Consider the following 18,867-nt stretch of genomic DNA (forward strand, 5'->3'; position numbering starts at 1 on the left):
AGTTTGCTAACTCCAGAGGGCAGCAGGCGGTGGAAAATTCAATTTATTCTTAATGCAAGATCGAGCGCGAAATTTCGTCGTCGTTTGTATTTTTCCTCAATTTTTGTTTCGATGGGACTTTGAAAAATTATCGGATATAATCGTAATCTCGAATTAATTGCCGCAGCGATGATATTGGAATCGCGACGAAATTTCAAACCTAATTCACTGTTACCGGCCGAGGGCGCGCGAAATTATATTCATTCGCTCGCGCGGAGTTGGCAGCGCGCGACTTGCAAGTTGCAAGGGCAATAACTGCAGCCAGCAGGCAGCACTGCCGCACTGGCGCCAACGATTTGGTTTTTCGCGTCTACAGAGTGGCAACACTCGATGTTTATACAGTCGATCTGGCAGTTAGCACGCGCGTTGCGAACTTTTCGAGGTTAACCATTGAGTTCAAATTGAAACCCAGTGCGATGTGAATCCGAATGACAGTAGCAAGCCCACAACAAAAAATCGTGAAATCTTTTCTTTTGTTTTGCCACTGCGACTACTGACAGGACTCGATTTTTTTTTTTTAAAAAAAGGTATCGAGTATCTTATGGACCGGGCAGTTTGTTTTTAAATTTTGTCACTCGAAGTGAATGAAAATGTTGAGAAAAGTCGAAATCAACGACGACGTGTATTTGGTTTGCCTTCAACATGCCCTGTCGACGGAAAATTACGAGGTCATGGGTCTTCTCATTGGCGATGTAAGTAAATAATGCAATACATACATTCGATGGATTTTCGATCGTCAGTAATTAATTAAATGATTTATCGTTGCTTCGCAGCACAACAACGGCGTTACCGAAATATCGGCGGCTATAATTCTGAGACGCTCGGAAAAAAAGAAGGACCGAGTGGAAATATCACCGCATCAATTGATAAACGCCACCTCGGAGGCCGAACAGTTGACCGAGACCATGGGTAGGAAGATGAAAGTCGTCGGTTGGTATCACTCTCATCCGCACATAACTGTCTTTCCATCGCACGTTGGTAATTATTCGTCTCTTGATCTTGACAAAAAATAATTGTTTACTCTTCATTTTACTCACGTTAATAATTCTAAATGATTTTCAGATACAAATACCCAACAAATGTACCAAACAATGGATCCCGAATTTGTGGGATTAATATTTTCTGTATTCACAGAAGACAAAAGCAACAGAGTATGATTTTAACTGAACCATTCAAGTATAAAGTTTAAGTAAAATTGACCTATTTAAAATTATTTTTGCAGGCAAGAGAAGTGGAAATGACATGTTTCCAAACGCATAATGGATCAGCTCAGGACATTCCTATTTCAATTAATTATACTTCAGACATATCTGAACATTGTTCCACGGTTAGACCATCATTTTATTATTGTATCATTTTTTTAATTGTCAAATAACTAAATAAGTCAATTAAATATTTATCGCAGACGATGGTGAATTTATCTAAAATATTAGCTCAAGAAGAAGAAGATATGACAGTAGATTCTAAAAGACATCCAGATAGACTTACTGCCATACATAATGAAGCAGGTAATAATATTTTTGTTTACTCTATATTAATGAAATTTTAAAAAAATAATAAAAAAATATTAATTTTAGTGCAAACAAGAGCGCTTGGGCATGTTACTGATATTGTTACGAGACCACTACTGCAAGTATTTATAGAAAGATTAAAATCCAATAATAATCGCGTTGCATACTTGAAAAATCATATAGAAGAGTTAAAAAAAGAGTTAGAAGATTTAAAAGAAGCTGAAAGATGTTAATGAACATATGAAAATTATTTTTATACAGCATTAACTAGTTTAAGAGCTCCAAGTGATATAATACTATATTATTACTGTAATAATAATTAAATTTTTATGGAGGCGTTGATCATTAAAAAATTTCAAAATATTTTAATATAATTTTTTATTTTATTTCTTATGAACGAAAATCAGGCAATAATTAACTCACTTGCTACATATTTACACTAAAAGAACAGCGTCGTACTTAAATATACTTGGAGTGTATTTAAAACACTGATTCTGCAGAACGAGAAAGATGGATGGGATGAGAAGGACTACGAGCTAGCCTTTTGCGAGGCAGCTTTTCAAGAGTCGTCAAAAGCTTGGCGAATTCTGGTCGACTGTCGGGATGAAACGACCAACAATGCATTAAAATATCCTGAAAATGTTCATCGATTATTAAATAGAGATCTGATGTGATTTAAAAAAATTATTGTGAGAATTTGATAATGTAACTATACCTTAACATCGCGTGATGCTTGTAAATTGGCCAAAGTTTGTTTCATTCCTTTGCCCACTTGCCAAATAATGGCTTCGGGTGGTTGTCCTTTAAACGGCCATTCACTGCATAGTAATTCATACCAGACAGTACTAAAATTCAAACGAATAGTTTCAGTTTATAAATTAATACAAAAAAGAGAGACAAAATAAGATGGAATAATTTTTACCCAAAAGCATAAACATCGGATGCTGCTGTGAAAGGCAGTTCTTCTTGATCTCTGTTTTGTCGAGGTCTCAATCGCCTAATAATTTCAGGCGCCAAGTAACATAGCCAGCCAGGTGGTATGTTCAGTCCATTTCCTTTTCTGTAATTTAATTATCCATCACATATTATCACTATTACACGAGAGTCGCTTTTGTTTAGTTAAAAAATATACCTGTTCCTATAACAGAGCTTAGTGACACTGAACAAACCAAAATCGGTTATCACAACTTTTCCATTTTCAAGGAATATATTTTTACTCTTGAGATCTTTGTGGACGATTCCTCGAGCGTGAAGATACCCCATTCCCTAAAAATGAGCAGTAGATTTTAATTAATCGAAATTTTAATTTTTGTTGCTTAAAAGTTATGACTATCTTTTTTTTGCACATACCTGTGAGATTTGTTGAGCAATGATTGTAGTCTTATTCATATTAAATTTATCCTTACGCAAATGAATGTGAGTGTAAAGAGTCATGCCTTTGCTCATGCTAGTCACTATAGCCAAACGCGGAGGTTTCATACAAGCACCCATAAATAGAACTAAATTTTCGTGTCTAGTTTTACGGAATGTCGCGACCTAAACATAAAAAAATTAATTCATTAATAAATTTTGCACGGATTCGTGGAAAATGATCGAACATAGATATTTACCTCTAATTTAAATGCTTCGAGTGTTTTATCGTCGTCGAGATAATAATCCATATCTAAAACCTTAATAGCTACGTCACCGTGCCAATTGCCTCGGAAAACAGTACCGAACCTACCCTTACCAATAGGTTCACCGATTTTCAATTCGTCGAACGGAATGTCCCATTCGCGAATCGATAGCTGCAAAATGAACATCAATTTGTTTAACGAATTTCAAAAAAATTGATAATTTCATTAAAAGAATGCTTACGCTATTTTGTCTCGGCCAGCGTCCATCGCCTGGTTCACCGTCCGACACTTGCGAATCTTGCGAGTCGACCCTGACGGGTGTGCGCTCCGAATCTGTACTAACGCTACCAGATCCGGATACGCTCACTGTCCTATCGCTATCGCTAGATATCGTATTTTCCAGTCTATGTGTTTCTAGAGTTACGCCTTTATTCTCGTTCGACGAAACATCTGTGGGGTAGAAAAGAAAATTTACGTAACTAAGTAATCGATGAAATCTCAGTCCAAGATTTATCATACCTGGAAAGTGGAACTGTTGTTTAGACGGTGCTTGGGGAGTTTGGCTCGCCGGAACAGGTAACAAGGCTGGACTAGAAGGTGTTGAGCTGTTACAGCTCGATGTGTTTGAACTAGAATCGGCACCCTGGTGGTAACGGCACGTATATTTATTATGCCAAAAATTTATTTGTAAACTTGATGATGGATTACGACGTTTCTGCTGTATACGTGATGATGTGAAGAAAAAAAAATAAAGTCGAAAAAAATTATAATTTTTCAGTGCTATTGCTGCATGTGTGTTAGTAAAGCAAGATGAATGTGAAAATAATAACTCAAATAGTCAGATAATAAATGAATTGATGTGGTTCAAGTGAGGAGTTTTATAAATGTATGAGTTTACTCAATAATATTTAAGTACCTGAAATGCTGCTGTGTTTACCGCTTGAAGAGGATGAGACCTCTTTTTACGGTCTCTTCTTAAAGAAACTAAGATATTTGGATTTTGATGATTTGGCGACATCAAGGTTGGTTTGTTTAAAATTGGCGAGGCATTAACAGCTGGAACGAAAAATGCAAGGCAATGTTACAAGTTAAACGAATTGTATTTCAAATTATATGATTAAATATTTTTATGGGAAAAAAATTGCAGTTGTTTTGTGTTAAATGTTGAACCAAATTGTTAAACTTGTACACTTCCATTGTTTCACAATTTTTTTTTTATAATTATGAGCGGCCAATTTCACTTTCCACTCATTATACCTTTTAAATATAATTATAAATAAAGTAAATTGATAAATAAAGTATATACCATCAGCTTGTATAGTCCGTTTGAATTCATCAAAAAGTTCTTGAGGTAAACCACATGAAGGGGGCACCTTGGATTCACAGTCTCTATGACACTTATATTTACACTCTTTGCACTTAAGACCCGTGCCTATAAACATTTGTTTATCACAGTAATCACAAGTAGTCATCATTTTAAATGTTTTTGTAAAACGATGATTAATAACATGTCCCATTCCACGAGTCACTGTTGGCGTTCTAGGAGACTTTGGCACTTGAAGACTCGAAACTAAAAACAATACAATACTATGTAGCATTTGTAAAAATTATTAAATCACTTATATCACAGGTGCAATATAGTACCTGTTCCCTTAAAACTATTTTCTTCACTTTCAGCACTGGAATACAGTGGAGATTTAATAGGACTGTTACTGTTTGGTAACAAGTTATCACTGATCGCTTCTGCCCCACTGTAAGAACCAGGTTCAGTAGGTAAACGATTTCTTCTAATCATAGTGGCTGTTTGTTGTTCATTAGTACAACTGAAAAAAATGTAAACATTAAAACTAATTGATTCTATTGGTATTCAGTGATAATATTAACACATACCTTGCATTAGCTTCTCCATTTTCCATACAATTAACTAATTGGGACTCATGAGATTTAGACTTGGTGAGTGAAAGATTTTCAAGCTGTAAAGTGTCATCAGCATCAGATGGATTTCTCTTTGTTAGTGTAGGAGTCTCAGGGTATTTTGATCCCTGATTTTTTATGTTCAGAGGTGTGGAAGGTGGACTGGTAGAAGTAGATAAACTTGCAACAGATGATGATTGTGCCAATGCATCACTGTTAAAATTATTATTATTATTATGGTATGGAATGCTATCTTCAGAGGGAACAGAGCTGCGAGTAACACGGCATCGAATGGGTCTAGGAGATGGGTTACTTTTGATTTGCTGTTGAGTCCATGAATCCCAGTACAAATTCATGTCACTATTATCTATTTCACCTTTATATAATACATCTAGATATTTGAAATTAATGAAAATTAGTTATTTTAAGTTCTATTTCAATGTACTTAACAAAAACATTTGTTTTTTTATTCACCTATATAACGTCGAAGGTTGAGAAGGGCTGTGCATAATCTTCTCAGATCTTCTTCTGTCTGTATATTTCGAATACCTAACATACTGTTAAGCTCAAGATCTGATTTGTCTTTTAATGAATTCAAGGAAGTGACCTTTGAGAGGATTGTCTACCATAGATAAAAAACAAATATTAAAATTGTATTCTTTCATGTAGATACTTGATAAAAACAAACTTATAAACCTACCTCCACTGATTCGGATGTGAGACTCACAACTCGAAGCCATTGTTGCAGAGTTTGTCTAATATCGACCGGCGATGATTCATATGCAAGCTTTTCTTTGGTGATAATAAGTCTAGCAAACAGTTTGATAAGCTTTCCCTAAAGAGAAAAGAAAAGGAAAACCATAAATATAATTTCAAAATAAAGCAACATGATTATGGAAAAAAGCTCTAGTTCTGAACTGTTTATACCACCCAAACTAATTCTAATAATTTGGTATCGTTTGCTTCAAAATTGCAAAAACTAGATGTATTCTCAAAACTCAAAGCACTGTGCACGAAGCAAATTGTTCATTATTTTCAATGTCAGTGCTCTTTGTATGTGTCACGAAGCAATACTTGATTAAATCATTGCTTTGTGCACACTATCTACATACGTGCGTTACTTTCAATTCACAATACACATGAAAATCATCCATAAACAGATAAGTTATTCGAGGCAGAAGGAGAGATGTAAATCTATATAATATAACGTATAGAATAAGAATGCGCGACAGCGTCACGGAGAGCTGCAATGACGAGGTACACATTGCAAGGATACGCTTCTCTATGATAAAATTTCATAATGTATGTACGCACCTCGAGCGTGCGAATCTCCTGCTGGGTGAGCTCGACGCTGGTCGAGCACTGGGTCCTGAGGCCCTCCAGCCGATCGGCCGATATGTCGATCATCGACTGTATGACCTCGAGGGCCCTGCGCAACTCCTGCTGCTGCTGTTGCTGGGGCTGGGGCTGTTGCTGTTGCTGTTGCTGCTGCTGCTGCTGTGGCTGTTGCTGAGGCTGATGCTGATGATGCTGCTGCTGGCTACCCGCAGCAGCGGTCGCGGCTGCACCCTCGACGGCCTTGTCTGTCTCGGCCGCCGCCATCCTGGAGAGCAGCAACAAGCGCCGCCACCGCTGCTGCCTCCTCGAGGGCAGCAGCAGTTCCTCCTGCGCCACCTCAACCTTATTTTCTCGGTCGTCGTCGTGATTGACCAGGTCCTCGTCGACGTCGTCGTCCTAGTCGTTGGCGTTGCTACTGGTGTTGTTGTTTGTGCTAAAGTCGTCGTCGTCGCCGTCGTCGTCGTTTGTGTTGGTGTTCTGGTATAGAGCCCCGTCGTCGTGTACTCAGCACTTTTTTCTTCTCGCGTATATACAATATTATTATTCCACTATATCAGCACACCGTAGCGCGTCCTCGTCGTCGCGAGTCGTCGTCGTCGCTGTCTCGCCCTTACACGCGAACGCTTATTACATTTATTATTAATAGTATGCTCGCGCTCGATTTGTGTATGTATACGTATCGTATCCGTGACCTAGTGACTGGCAGGCGCTTCGCGGCAGGCTGCACATTTGCCTCGCGACTATGTGCTGCTGCTGCTGCTGCTACTGCTGTGATGCGTTGTGTATTGTATATATACGCGACGAACACATATAGATATATGTCGTGGTGCACACATATGCGCTCCGCGTCTATATATCTCTCTCTCTCACCTTTTCGCTGCTCTCCTTGCGCTCTACTACTGCTATATAGCTTAATATGTGTGTGTGTGTACGTATACGCTTGCTGTGGGTATGTGTTGTGTATATATCGTGTGTTGTACGCGATGATATTTGGTCGTCACTGCGCACACCTGCGCGACCCTCGCACGCTTAATGTACGCAATAACTATATATGTAGGTATACAACATACGCGTACGCTGCAAACGTATATGAATATATACCTGCCCGTACTGCCAAGTGCTCTATGGAGCTCGTGACACTGCCGCGTTCGATGCGTTATTCCTTTAAATGTATCATATGCCTAATCATTGTAAATATATGAAGATACGTAAATTGTTACGAGACGTCGGAGTCTGCTCCGTTTTTGAAGATGCTTCGCTTCCTTTTCATTGATATTTAATGAAGGAAATTTCGAACGCTGCTCGTGTGTTTTTTTCCTGATCAACAATGGAGCATCGCAAAATTGTTGCTCCGATACAACAACATTCGTACATATGTAAGCTCGGTGCACTCTCGTTCGTTGCAACATTTATCCATGCTTTTTTGCACATTATACACAGATCGTGTTTTGGAGTTACGGGCGGCTATTTGGGTGGCTTTACTTATGACGGAGAGGACGTGTCCCTCGTTCAATTTGATCTCTTTCTGCGGTGGATGCACGTATAGAGAGGTATAGAATTACGCGCTTTTTTTGTTGCTCTCTCTCTCTCTCTCTCTTTACGTGACGTCAGTGTGCGCGGCGCTGCTCGAATGCTCGCACGCGTTCGTGCTGTGCATATGCAATAATAATGCATTAACGCGCGGCGATAATGCTTGATCGTGCTGGCTGACACGTGCAAGGATGATCTCGAACGACAATCGTCGAGAAATCGCGCTATCGGAATCGCACGTACAATTTTTATGATCCCGCGGCGATATCTTCTGTTACTTTTTTTTTTTCTGGGTTAACGCAGAATAACGAGGCTTCGTGTGAATTCGTTCGTGATTTTTATTATAGAAAAATGTTAGCCGAAAACGGCCATCAGTTTACAGAATTTCCAATGGACGAATTGATTTTTTAGTGAAAGATAATGTTTTATTACAATTGCAAGGTTTTGATGTGGTCATTCGATTCATTTACAAAAAAAAATTTATCAACGCAATTTCGAGCATAAATGATTCATGCTTGAAAATTGTACATTCAATTGATTCTTTTTTTACTTATAAAAATTGTTATTAATGTACAGCTAATTGTAGTGGTTACGCCTGTCCATAAAGCTTCAGCGTTCTATCCATACTCGTGGATGCAACGTACTGAGCGTGTTTTCCAAATCTCACACCAGTGGCAAGTGCAGTGTGATCGTTCAAGATTTTCAATTCACTCCACATTTTACATAAGTATACCCTGTGTAAAGCATCAAAATTAGTACAGTGAAATTGGATCGATTATTTTTGAATAATATTAAAATTTCATGACAGTAACACTCACCTAACATCAGTTCCAGCGATAGCTAAATAAGTACCACTTTGGTCAAAACAAATGTCTTTAACTTCGTAACCCTCGTCAAGTTGCAGGGTTTTGAAATTTTTCAATTTACGCAGATCCCATAGTTTTACACATGAATCTTCAGCTGACGTCGCTAAATAGTAACCATTCTCTGAAAAACTAATAGCTGTAATTGGTCCAGTGTGACCAGGGAAGTTGGCTACATTAGATTGTTCCTTCAAATCCCAAATTTTCACTTGTGAATCTGCTGTTCCAGTACCAAAAATCAATCCATCAGGATGGAATTGTGCTGTAGTGAGTGGTTGTTGACTTTGGCCAGAAACCTTCAAAATTAAATTTATCATTAGCATTAAACTTATTACGGTTGTTAATATTCTTATTTTTAAATTATACCTTTGTCAATAATCTTCCAGTACGTATGTCAGAGAAAGCCCAATAGGAGTCTAGGGATGAACTTAAAAGATAATCACCAGTAGGATGTAATGAGAGACCATTGACGGGTGCTTCATGAGCTTTGAGTAAAAGAGAAGTTTGACATGTTTGAACATTCCAGATACGAATTGTAGAGTCAGATGATGCAGTAATAGCAACATCTTCTTCTGGATGGTAAACAACTTTGGTAATCTTAAAAAAAAAATTGCAGTTTTATAATAATATTTTTAAAAATTTGGATATTTCAATTGACTGAAATTTACCTTTTTGGAATGACCTTTCAGTACAGCAACAATTTGTTCTGTGTCTTTATTAAATACTGTAGCATTTTTATCTGCTCCTCCTGTCAAAATTTTACTTGTGTCAGAAGCATGAATGTCCAAAGCTAAAATACCAGGAACACTTGCTGAGTGAAGACCCTGTATTGAAAATTTTTCTTATAAATAGAATTCATCTCAACAGAATAGATTACAGACAGAAAAACAAACAATATTATCAGATATCAGAGTGTTTTAAATAATTATTCTTACAGGATGTGAAGCCAGAGTTTGAAATGATCGTATATTTTCTTGGGAAACCAATTCCTCTGGAACAGATCGACCTCTTCTCTTTCTTTCTTGTGTGAGAACAGTAGCTTTTTCTTGCAATTTCTGAATGACATCTTCTGTAATGCCAGCTTGTTCTGTAGGTTGAGCTGCAATACCACCAGCTTCTGCAGCCAGTGCTGGTTGAGCTGTAGCATTTTGGGCAATTCCAGCTTGTGGTTTTAATGTGGCCAAAGCTTCTCTAGCAGCCGTTACTTCCTTTGTTAATCGAGCAATTACTCTACATGCAGCGTCATGCTGATATAATGCATGAGAAAGTTCTTGTCTTGCTGTTTGCAATTGTTGCTTCAAAGTAAAAGAGTGCAGCATAACAGCATCCCACTCATCTTGAAGGATTTTCAAAATAGCAGGTATAGATGTAGCACTTGGAGGTTTTGGCTTTGTAACTGGTGGAGCTATAATAAACAGAGTATGACACTGTACTTGAAATATTAAAAATATAAGTTTTTAACAATTTAAGGCTATGTATATTAACAGACCAAATATTAGTAAACAAAAATAAGACTCGTTTTTTTTTTTTTTAGTTATTTGTAATAAAAATATGAACATTTAAAAATGAGCTCAAGTACAAATCAAACATGTGATAATAACAACTAGTTCTTACTTTTGACTTCAATCAATTGCTCGATTGTCAGTTCTTGGCCGTTGACTGGATCAACTCCGGCTTCATTGACGTACTTCTCGATTAGCCGTTTCTCGAAAATTGCTCCAGACACCGGTGAGATCACTGGATGATCCGGCACCTCGTTCGAAACTGTATAACAATAAAAACACAAATAAAAACTTTGAAATTTAAAAGTAAATCAATCGCTGCGATTGAGGTTATGATAAGCCGGTTGCGTAGCGTAAGTACAAAACTTGCTGAAATTAACAAATACTGTTAATGAATGAAAAAGTAAAAAAGAAAGCTCAAGAGAACGACATTGACAGAAAGATGTCAGAAGGTAACACTTTTCCAAAAACAATAAAAGGAAAATAATCCGACTCACTTGCGCAGGTGAGCGACATATTCGCACGCGTTCGATTTTCACTCGCTCACGACGCGTAGCGTACTGAAGAGTCAAAAATTTTGCCAGCGCGCGTGGTGCGAAACTATAGCATGAATCTATGAAAAATTTCAAACTTGCAGCAAAGGTGATCTTGTTAATGAATACCTATTATAGACTTGCAAAACTCAGTTAACGTACAGCAAGGTCATTTAGTTTTATTTTTCATGGTTATTTGGTTTCGAAAATTTAATGAGAACTAATATAGAAAAGAACGTTAAAATATAATAAAAATTTTTTATTTATAAAAATTTAATAATATTCAGTGCATATTATCAATCTAAAATCAAACTCTTTAGCTGTATATTCGTTCACATTTATACCATTATGATAATTAATTGTCTCTGATAATAATTAAAATTAATTTATGATTTCGTAATTTGAAGAACAATGTTGACTTAAAATGTAATATAACATTATTTAATCTCTATTTTCAATGAAACTAAATTAAGACTAAAGCACAAGTTGAGAGTCCATGAAATTGAACCATTAATAAAAAATTTAAGTACTGCGTTGCGATGACCGTTTTTCATGAAAAATCCTTTGCTTTCCAAAAGTTCAATAATAGATAGGATATTTTGGGTTGTTTTTAGATTTGGTAAAGATTGATTGTCAGGTTTAAATAAACCGTCTTGAAAGTTTACAGTGTCTACATCAGCACTTAATCCAAGCAATAATTTGACTGCATGGTAATTCGAATAAGACACCGCCACATTCAGTAAAGAATTTTCATCTTCAAATTTAAGATTGACATCCATTCCATGTTCTAAGACTTTCAATTACACAATATTCTATCCCGCAGTTGTCCATGTAAGGTTTTTTGTAGGTGCAATCCTATGTATTAATTATTCATAATTGGCGCTCGTAAATGATAAAATAAATATCTTTTTGAATCCTCTTATCAAATAATACATGTTTGTTAATATTTTTTTTAATACAATTATCGACTCAGCATTTTGCCAATAGTGTCGTATAAAAGCCGTATAATTCAGGAATCCAAAATATACCACTATGTATAGTTTATTGATGAAAACAGTAATTTAACGTAGCTTGTGAATGCCAATAGAATGATAATTAGCCCTTAACGATTGCGATTTTTTTCTGCTCTATGCATTATTGGATTCTCACGGGGAAAACCAATTTGAGATTTTCACAAATCATTTCAACAACCTTACTTTGATTTATTCTTTTTTTTTTAATTTGATAGAATTTTCCCGTGGTTGTATAGGCTATTGAATCAAAAAGGAGTGAATATTAGATGAACAATATAAAATATAAAACGAGTAACTTAACATTTGCTTTATTTGTACATGAAAAATGTTTTGCAATACTATAGTAATAGTGAAGGAATAAATGAGATTCGTTTTTTCGTGTGTATGAAATTACTTTTATTGTATAATTTTTCCAAAAGTACCGCTTAGAATATAATATATTATTTCGTAAATTATTTAGAAGTTTGCTGCACTTATGTCGGTAACGCGTAGGAGAATCGGTGGACCCTTGCGCGTGGCGCTAGTTGTAGTCGTCGAGTTTCTGACAACGTTGGTATAGTGTGCTATTGTATGACCAGCATTATTGACTTCCCTGGCAAAAGATATTCATAATCCTAGTAAAGACAGAAAAATAATTTTAAATACTGTCAAATACCACCAAAGAATCTTTGCCGGAATTGGGAATTTGATATTTGCCAGTATTTAAAATTATTTTTCTGTCTTTACAAGTAATAAATAATTATAGAAATTCTTAAAAATTATTTAATATTCTTAAATTTTATTTTGAATTCTTTTTTATTAGAAATTCATTATGATTTATTCGAATTTGATATTATTGAGCATGTTTTTTCATTGATTATTGAGTGATCATATTGATCAATTTACAATTTACAAATAATAGTATTTTCAGACGTTTAAAATAAACTGTCTGATTAATTGGACAATTACGATTGAATTGCGTGAATGTGAGAAATATAAAATTAGGTTCGCCAAATAAAACAATTTTTTGAAGAAGTTTTGATATACTTTATTAATGTCTTAAAATCTACGGCTCATTAACGTTATTTTTAGTCTCCGAGAGTTCCTTGTATAATGGAACTTATGTACTGTTTTTTATTAATTTCTATGAAAATGCATGAATTTTTAATATTTGTAGGCTTACAAACGAGTAAAGTATTAGATTCAATTGTACATTCTTGAATGTGTTTTATATGTGACACATCAAAAGAGTTACTATTAAGTATTACAATTGGATGATAGAATACGTAAATATCTTTTTCCATAAATCCATCTCTGACGACTATATTTGTAATTACTCCCTTACAACCAGATTGTAATTCAATAAAAGAGTCATTTATTTTTAGTTTTTCTGCATAAGCCTTTGTAGTATACCTACGATGTTTATAAATTAATTTGTGGTAACTCAAATAACTACTATTGAAATTGAAGAAAAGTTTCTGTTCAGACTCATTGAGAGTATAAGGTTTTCCCACACCGATTACTACTGCAGAATCTACCCTTGCACAATTTTTTATTCGAGTTTCAAAATTGTCTGTGAATTCTATTACTCTTGTGCCAATTGGAAATAATGTAGAAAAAAAAGGTATTGATCTGTAAACAAAATAACGATTCGAAATTTGAACTGCAATTTCTGTTGGGCTTTTTTTTAAATGTAGTAGTAATCGATTTTCATTTTCAAAGCAAAATGCATTTTGTACTTGCAATGGGCCCATATTTTGAACACTCCTTGCGATGTGCAATAAAAGATGTACATTGTACGTTATATTATGTTTTCCAAACTCTTTCTCAAATTCTATAATAAATTCTACCAATAATTTATTTGCAAATTTAACATCATCATAACCAATAGAATCTCTTTGCAAAATTTCAATACCGCTGACCACTTTTGATATTATAATGAAATATTTAGGAGAGAGAATTCCTGACAAACAAGGTAAGCAATAATAAAGCAACCATGATCGCCACTCAGATGCTTTCCACAAGCTTCGTTTTTGTACAGATCTTACTGTTCTTGTAATACATTTTGGTGTTTTGATGGAAAGAAGTCGGTGATCAATTGCTGCTAACTGATTTGGAGATCCCACATAATAAGGTTCCTTAGATGAGCTTAGAATTATTTCTGTGATTTGTTTCGATACCCCAAGATAAACTGCGTGCATACTATCAGGGGACATGCCATCAGCAAGATCAAAGTATTTCAAATTCATTAGAGCGGATGGTCCTTTAACTCCAGTCACTTCTTGTATTTTTACTTTTCCTGTTCGTTCATCGCGTATACGCGTGGAAAGCATATCTTGGATGATATTTTCATGGCTGCGAAGCGGATAAAACTTCCCATTCAGCGGATATTTTCGAACACCATCTACTTGTTCACTTGGGTGATAACAGAATGTACAGCCATAATTTCCGTTAAATTGTTTCATGTTTAACAGACTACATCGACATGGCGAGTCAACGCAGCAACCAAACGGTATTATTTTGGACTTAACGATTTTGCCATTTCTGTTCCATTCAACTCCTTCAGATGATAAACTATTCATTACATTAATTAATGGTGGTAAAAATGTATTCATAGTGGGTTTTACTTCATTCACCCACAGCCCTACTAAAATAATGAAATTATCTCTTATTGCAGGTGGTAATTCATTAATTTTTAAAAATACTGGCCACACGCTTACAGGGCTCGAATCGCTAGCTTTACAACCATCTGTATTAAAAATGTACGAAAAATTTAATTTGTCATGTAATATATTGTTTGGCGCAGAAAGTCTTTTATATAGATCTCCATCTAAGACATCTTCAATATTATCCTCGGTCTTTTTACATCGGGTTTCACGATAACTTAAATGAGGTTGTATTAGAGGATTATTTAGTAATTCTTGTATCTGACTTTTAATATTCAGTGTTAAAAAGTATGGACACTTTTTTGGATCTATTTGTGTGACTTTACAAGAAACACAAGCAACCACTGTTGACAATTCGTCACGATTACCTATATATTGCTTGCAATTAGGACAGTACACATGGTAAACATACCAGTCCTTGCGCCCAGGGAAAAATTGCATAAGCTTGAATTTACTCATTTTAATTATATCTTCATCAAAAAGTTTATTTATCAAATCCATGACATCCAATAATGCTGCCCAAGTGAAAGAGTGACGAATCGCTAATAACATACACATCAAAATTATTTCTCCATTACTAGTATTTGTTTTTTTACGTATTCGTTCATTGAGAAACAATTTTTTGTTCAACATTTTTTTTTCTGACCGTATATTTTCGTAATCGCTAACGTCCACTTCTTCTCCACTATCGTATTCACTCCTGATGTCTGCTTGATCAATATTCACCCAATCATTATTTTGAGCAAAGAAACTGTCATCGATTTGATCATTTTGAGCAAAAAAACTGTTATCGATTTGATCATTTTGAGCAAAAAAATTGTTATCAACTTGATTCAAGTTATTGTGAAACTCTGCGTTTCCCACTTCTTTCACTTCGTCGGCTTGTTCAAGTTCATTTTCTTCGAAAAGTGCATTGTCTAGTGCATTCAAATTGTTCAAACTTGAATCCCCAGAATTTTCAAATTCATCGTCACTTGTGTCACCACAGACAGCCTGGAAGAAATGAATATTTGAATGTAGATTTTTTTTAAAATAACGTAAATATAAAAAAAAAAACGCTGCCAAGTCATTGGCAAAGTGCTTCCTCATTCTCTTTTAATTATATTATAATAAATATTAACCTAAAACTTAATACTAATAAATTTAAAAATCTATACAAAACTTTCAAAAGAAAAAATAGAATTTTACTTGGTCTTCAATTTTNTTGATTTTACTAGATTTTATTGAAGTGTTTTAATTCTTATTTATTGAGATTTACAATTATTTGTGGCGATTAAAGAAATATTTTGCCAGGGTTGCGTAACATTAGCACCATTATTCAAAAGAATTTTTAATGCATCCAATTGGAAATCAGCTATTCCCCCAAAATTAGTTTTATGAAACAGGTTGAACATTGGGCTGTTACCTTGTTTGTCTGTACGATTAACATCTGATTTGTGTTCAATGAGAAGTTGAAGTATTTTTAGATCAGGATCATAACTAGAACTTCCATTAAGTTGATAACATAACAAATTAATAGGAGTTCTTCCAAATGAATCAACAGCATTTACATCAGCTTCATTGTTGAGAAGTAATTCAACTACGACATCAACAGTTGTTTTTAGTTTTTTTTGGTTTTTTATTTTTGGTTTTTTTTCGTTCTTATTGGAATTAATGATGTGATGCAATATTGAATCTCCAGCATTATTAATATATCTAACATTAGCACCATTTTTTAAAAAAAGTTGTAATGCATTCAACTGGAAAGTACTTATCCAGCTTTTATCAAACAGATTGAAAATTGGACTATTACCATTTGAATCGTTTTTATTGATGTCGGATTTATGTTCGATGAGAAGTTGAGATATTCTCGAATATGAATTATAATGACTATTTCTGAGATAACGGCATAACAAATTTATAGGAGTTCTACCAAATGAATCAACAGCATTTACATCAGCTCCATTACGAAGAAGCAATTCATATATTTTAATAACATATTTTTCTTTTTCATAGTTTAATTTTATCAAATGATGAAGTATGGTATCACCAGCACTGTTGATATGTGTAATATTAGCTCCATTTTGTAGAAGAATTTTTAATGCATTCCATTGGAGAATATTACCACAGCATTCCCCAAACAGGTTGAATATTGGGCTGTTACCATCTTTATCCTTTCTGTTAACATCAGAGTTGTATTTGATGAGAACTTTAAATAATTTTAAATTAGAATCATATTTAGAATCTCTGCCAAGTTTAGAACATAAAAAATTGATAGGAGTTCTACCCAATGTATCAACAGCTGTATTTATATTTACACCGTTGCTAAGAATTAATTCAACTGTATTAATAGCAGCAAATTCATCGCCATGATCTATAATATTGCTTAGCTGGGAACATAACAAGTTGATAGGAGTTATACCCAATCCATCAACTGTATTTATATTTGCTCCGTTGCTAAGAAGTAATTTAATTGTATAAATCGCAAATTCATGACCACGATCTGTAATATTGCTTAGCTGGGAACATATCAAATGTAAAGGTGTCATTCCCCGTTTATCAGTAGCATTCACATGAGCTCCGTATTTTAGAAACAATTCAACTAACTCAAAAATATCTCTTTCCTTTCTGTTTTTACAACCAAATATATAATGCATTATTGAATCACCAAATTTGTTGACATGCGTAACATCTGCACCATTTTGTAAAAGAATTTCTAACGTTTTTTTTTTATTATCAATACAGAGATCTCTGTCCAACAAGTAGAACATGGGACTATTACCATTCTCATCAGTTTTATTGACGTCAGATTTGGCTTTGATGAGAAGTCGAAATAGTTCCAAATTAGTTTCATATTCAGTACCATCGCTGAATTGACTAAATATTAAATGCAGAGGCGTTCTGCCTCTTTTATCGACAACATTTGCATTAGCTCCACTCTTCAATAACAATTTAATTACTTCTAAATGTTTACGTTCAATAGCTTCAAGAAGAGGTTTTCCTGTATTGACTTTGACGCCTGAATTTATGAAATTTTGTACTCTTTGAACGTTGTTAGTCATACAAGCTACTCGGAAATGTGAAAATGTTAACATGTTCTTCATAATCTTGTAGTTTACATTTCCATAAACATGGAAAAGTAAATCAAAAAATTCTGTATACTTATAATTAGCCGCAATATGTATGGCAGTTTTAGTATTTAATGGAAGTGAAACTTTTATTTCAGCTTTTACAAAGTACCTGATTATGTTGATTATACGTTTTTTCACTGCACAGATGAGGATCTGGTTTTTGTTTTTTTCGGTGACATTGCTCAATTTTTCTTTAAAAAATGAGGTTGTAGACTCCGTCAAATCTTGATCAGTCTTCGACTTTGCTTCTAATTCAGAGTAGAGGACTTCGATATTTTCCATTCTGTGATTTTCGTTCACTTTTTACGTTACGATTTTATAACTTCGCATATCGTTCTGGTGCACAGAGGTGAAGAAATGGCAAACTGTAATATAATGCGTCACTCGATAAGTATGAGGATAGGGATTCCCCGTGTCTAAGTTAACCAGAAACTTATGTATTTACCTACTCGCTGTGGAGATAGTTGAAACTGCAGTAGTCAGGTGAAGCTAAGATGACCGACTAAAAAGTCGGCGAGTTTCAGTACGGCGATTATTGGTGAACGAACAGTGTTCCTCGAGACATGCAACTGCATTAACCTACAGATTAGGACTAAAGAAAGAAATGAGTATTTTTATCAATCGTAGGCGCGGCTCGCCTCCCGAGAAAGCATAGCGGCGTTCACAGTCTCGGTCATCAGTCATTAGTCATTGAGTCATTGATAATATGTTTATAAATTTTCAAAAATTCATAACACGATCGAACTTTACATCGAAATTCTGCTGTTCTTGTTTCCCACGAAAATAGTTTTAATTACTTTTGAATATATAAATTTTATCTTCGAAAATTCAGCCTGGTATATGAAACTGCAAACGCAGTAAATAATAATGAAGAAGAACTTGATCGTCAATGCGCTATGCATGAGCTAATTATTGCAGAAAAATACTCGGATCTCATTGATCGATTTGAAAACATAACGTCAAAAACAAAAATTTTAATTTTAACATTTTATTTTCATTTTTTTTAATTCACAGGATAATACAGGATTTAACATAGGTGCATGTCCCCGTAATTAAAGTCACATAAATTTTTTTTTAAAAAATTATCAATGAAAATGTTTCATACTTGCATATCTTTTTCACAAAAAAATTGATATGTTAAAAATGTTGTGTACTTCAGAAAGAGAGTGCTTGTATACTAGAAATAGAATAGATTGTGAGTGAGTTTAACATAGGTATTTAAAAACATTTGAACGATCGGTAAGTTACTTGAA

General features: G+C 34.7%; 4 protein-coding genes across 5 annotated transcripts; 1 reads left to right on the forward strand and 3 right to left on the reverse strand.

The window, feature by feature from the left end:
• The first annotated feature begins 345 nt into the window (after positions 1-345).
• On the forward strand, positions 346-1,924 carry LOC106649369 (lys-63-specific deubiquitinase BRCC36-like). The gene is made up of 6 exons (XM_014366738.2): positions 346-731; positions 813-1,017; positions 1,102-1,190; positions 1,262-1,366; positions 1,445-1,547; positions 1,617-1,924. The coding sequence occupies exons 1-6, from the start codon at positions 624-626 to the stop codon at positions 1,781-1,783; spliced, it is 777 nt and encodes a 258-aa protein (XP_014222224.1). The 5' UTR covers positions 346-623; the 3' UTR covers positions 1,784-1,924.
• Positions 1,910-7,322, reverse strand: LOC106649368 (kinase suppressor of Ras 2). Of its 2 annotated transcripts, none has more exons than XM_014366737.2 (15): positions 6,395-7,322; positions 5,781-5,915; positions 5,555-5,702; positions 5,057-5,471; positions 4,811-4,989; positions 4,473-4,736; positions 4,083-4,222; positions 3,686-3,809; positions 3,408-3,616; positions 3,161-3,337; positions 2,901-3,086; positions 2,683-2,816; positions 2,473-2,610; positions 2,266-2,395; positions 1,910-2,183 (listed from the first exon to the last, which is right to left on the reverse strand). In XM_014366737.2, the coding sequence occupies exons 1-15, from the start codon at positions 6,680-6,682 to the stop codon at positions 2,031-2,033; spliced, it is 2,820 nt and encodes a 939-aa protein (XP_014222223.1). In that variant the 5' UTR covers positions 6,683-7,322; the 3' UTR covers positions 1,910-2,030. The 2 variants fall into 2 exon arrangements, with proteins under 2 accessions (XP_014222223.1, XP_014222222.1); XM_014366736.2 differs by having other exon boundaries at positions 3,686-3,884.
• Positions 7,323-8,268: 946 nt separating this feature from the next.
• On the reverse strand, positions 8,269-10,897 carry LOC106649388 (pre-mRNA-processing factor 19). The gene is made up of 7 exons (XM_014366763.2): positions 10,811-10,897; positions 10,426-10,575; positions 9,747-10,216; positions 9,480-9,635; positions 9,178-9,408; positions 8,767-9,107; positions 8,269-8,682 (listed from the first exon to the last, which is right to left on the reverse strand). The coding sequence occupies exons 1-7, from the start codon at positions 10,827-10,829 to the stop codon at positions 8,538-8,540; spliced, it is 1,512 nt and encodes a 503-aa protein (XP_014222249.1). The 5' UTR covers positions 10,830-10,897; the 3' UTR covers positions 8,269-8,537.
• Positions 10,898-12,249: 1,352 nt separating this feature from the next.
• Positions 12,250-17,896, reverse strand: LOC106649359 (putative ankyrin repeat protein RF_0381). Its single transcript, XM_023460503.1, has 3 exons — positions 16,771-17,896; positions 15,804-16,692; positions 12,250-12,451 (listed from the first exon to the last, which is right to left on the reverse strand). Exons 1-3 carry the CDS (start codon positions 17,894-17,896, stop codon positions 12,316-12,318), a joined length of 2,151 nt encoding a protein of 716 aa, XP_023316271.1. The 3' UTR covers positions 12,250-12,315.
• Between the last annotated feature and the right edge of the window lie 971 nt (positions 17,897-18,867).

Source organism: Trichogramma pretiosum, unplaced genomic scaffold, assembly GCF_000599845.2.
Source record: "Trichogramma pretiosum strain Unisexual culture from Peru unplaced genomic scaffold, Tpre_2.0 scaffold50, whole genome shotgun sequence".
In the NCBI taxonomy this organism is placed as follows: Eukaryota; Metazoa; Arthropoda; class Insecta; order Hymenoptera; family Trichogrammatidae; genus Trichogramma; species Trichogramma pretiosum.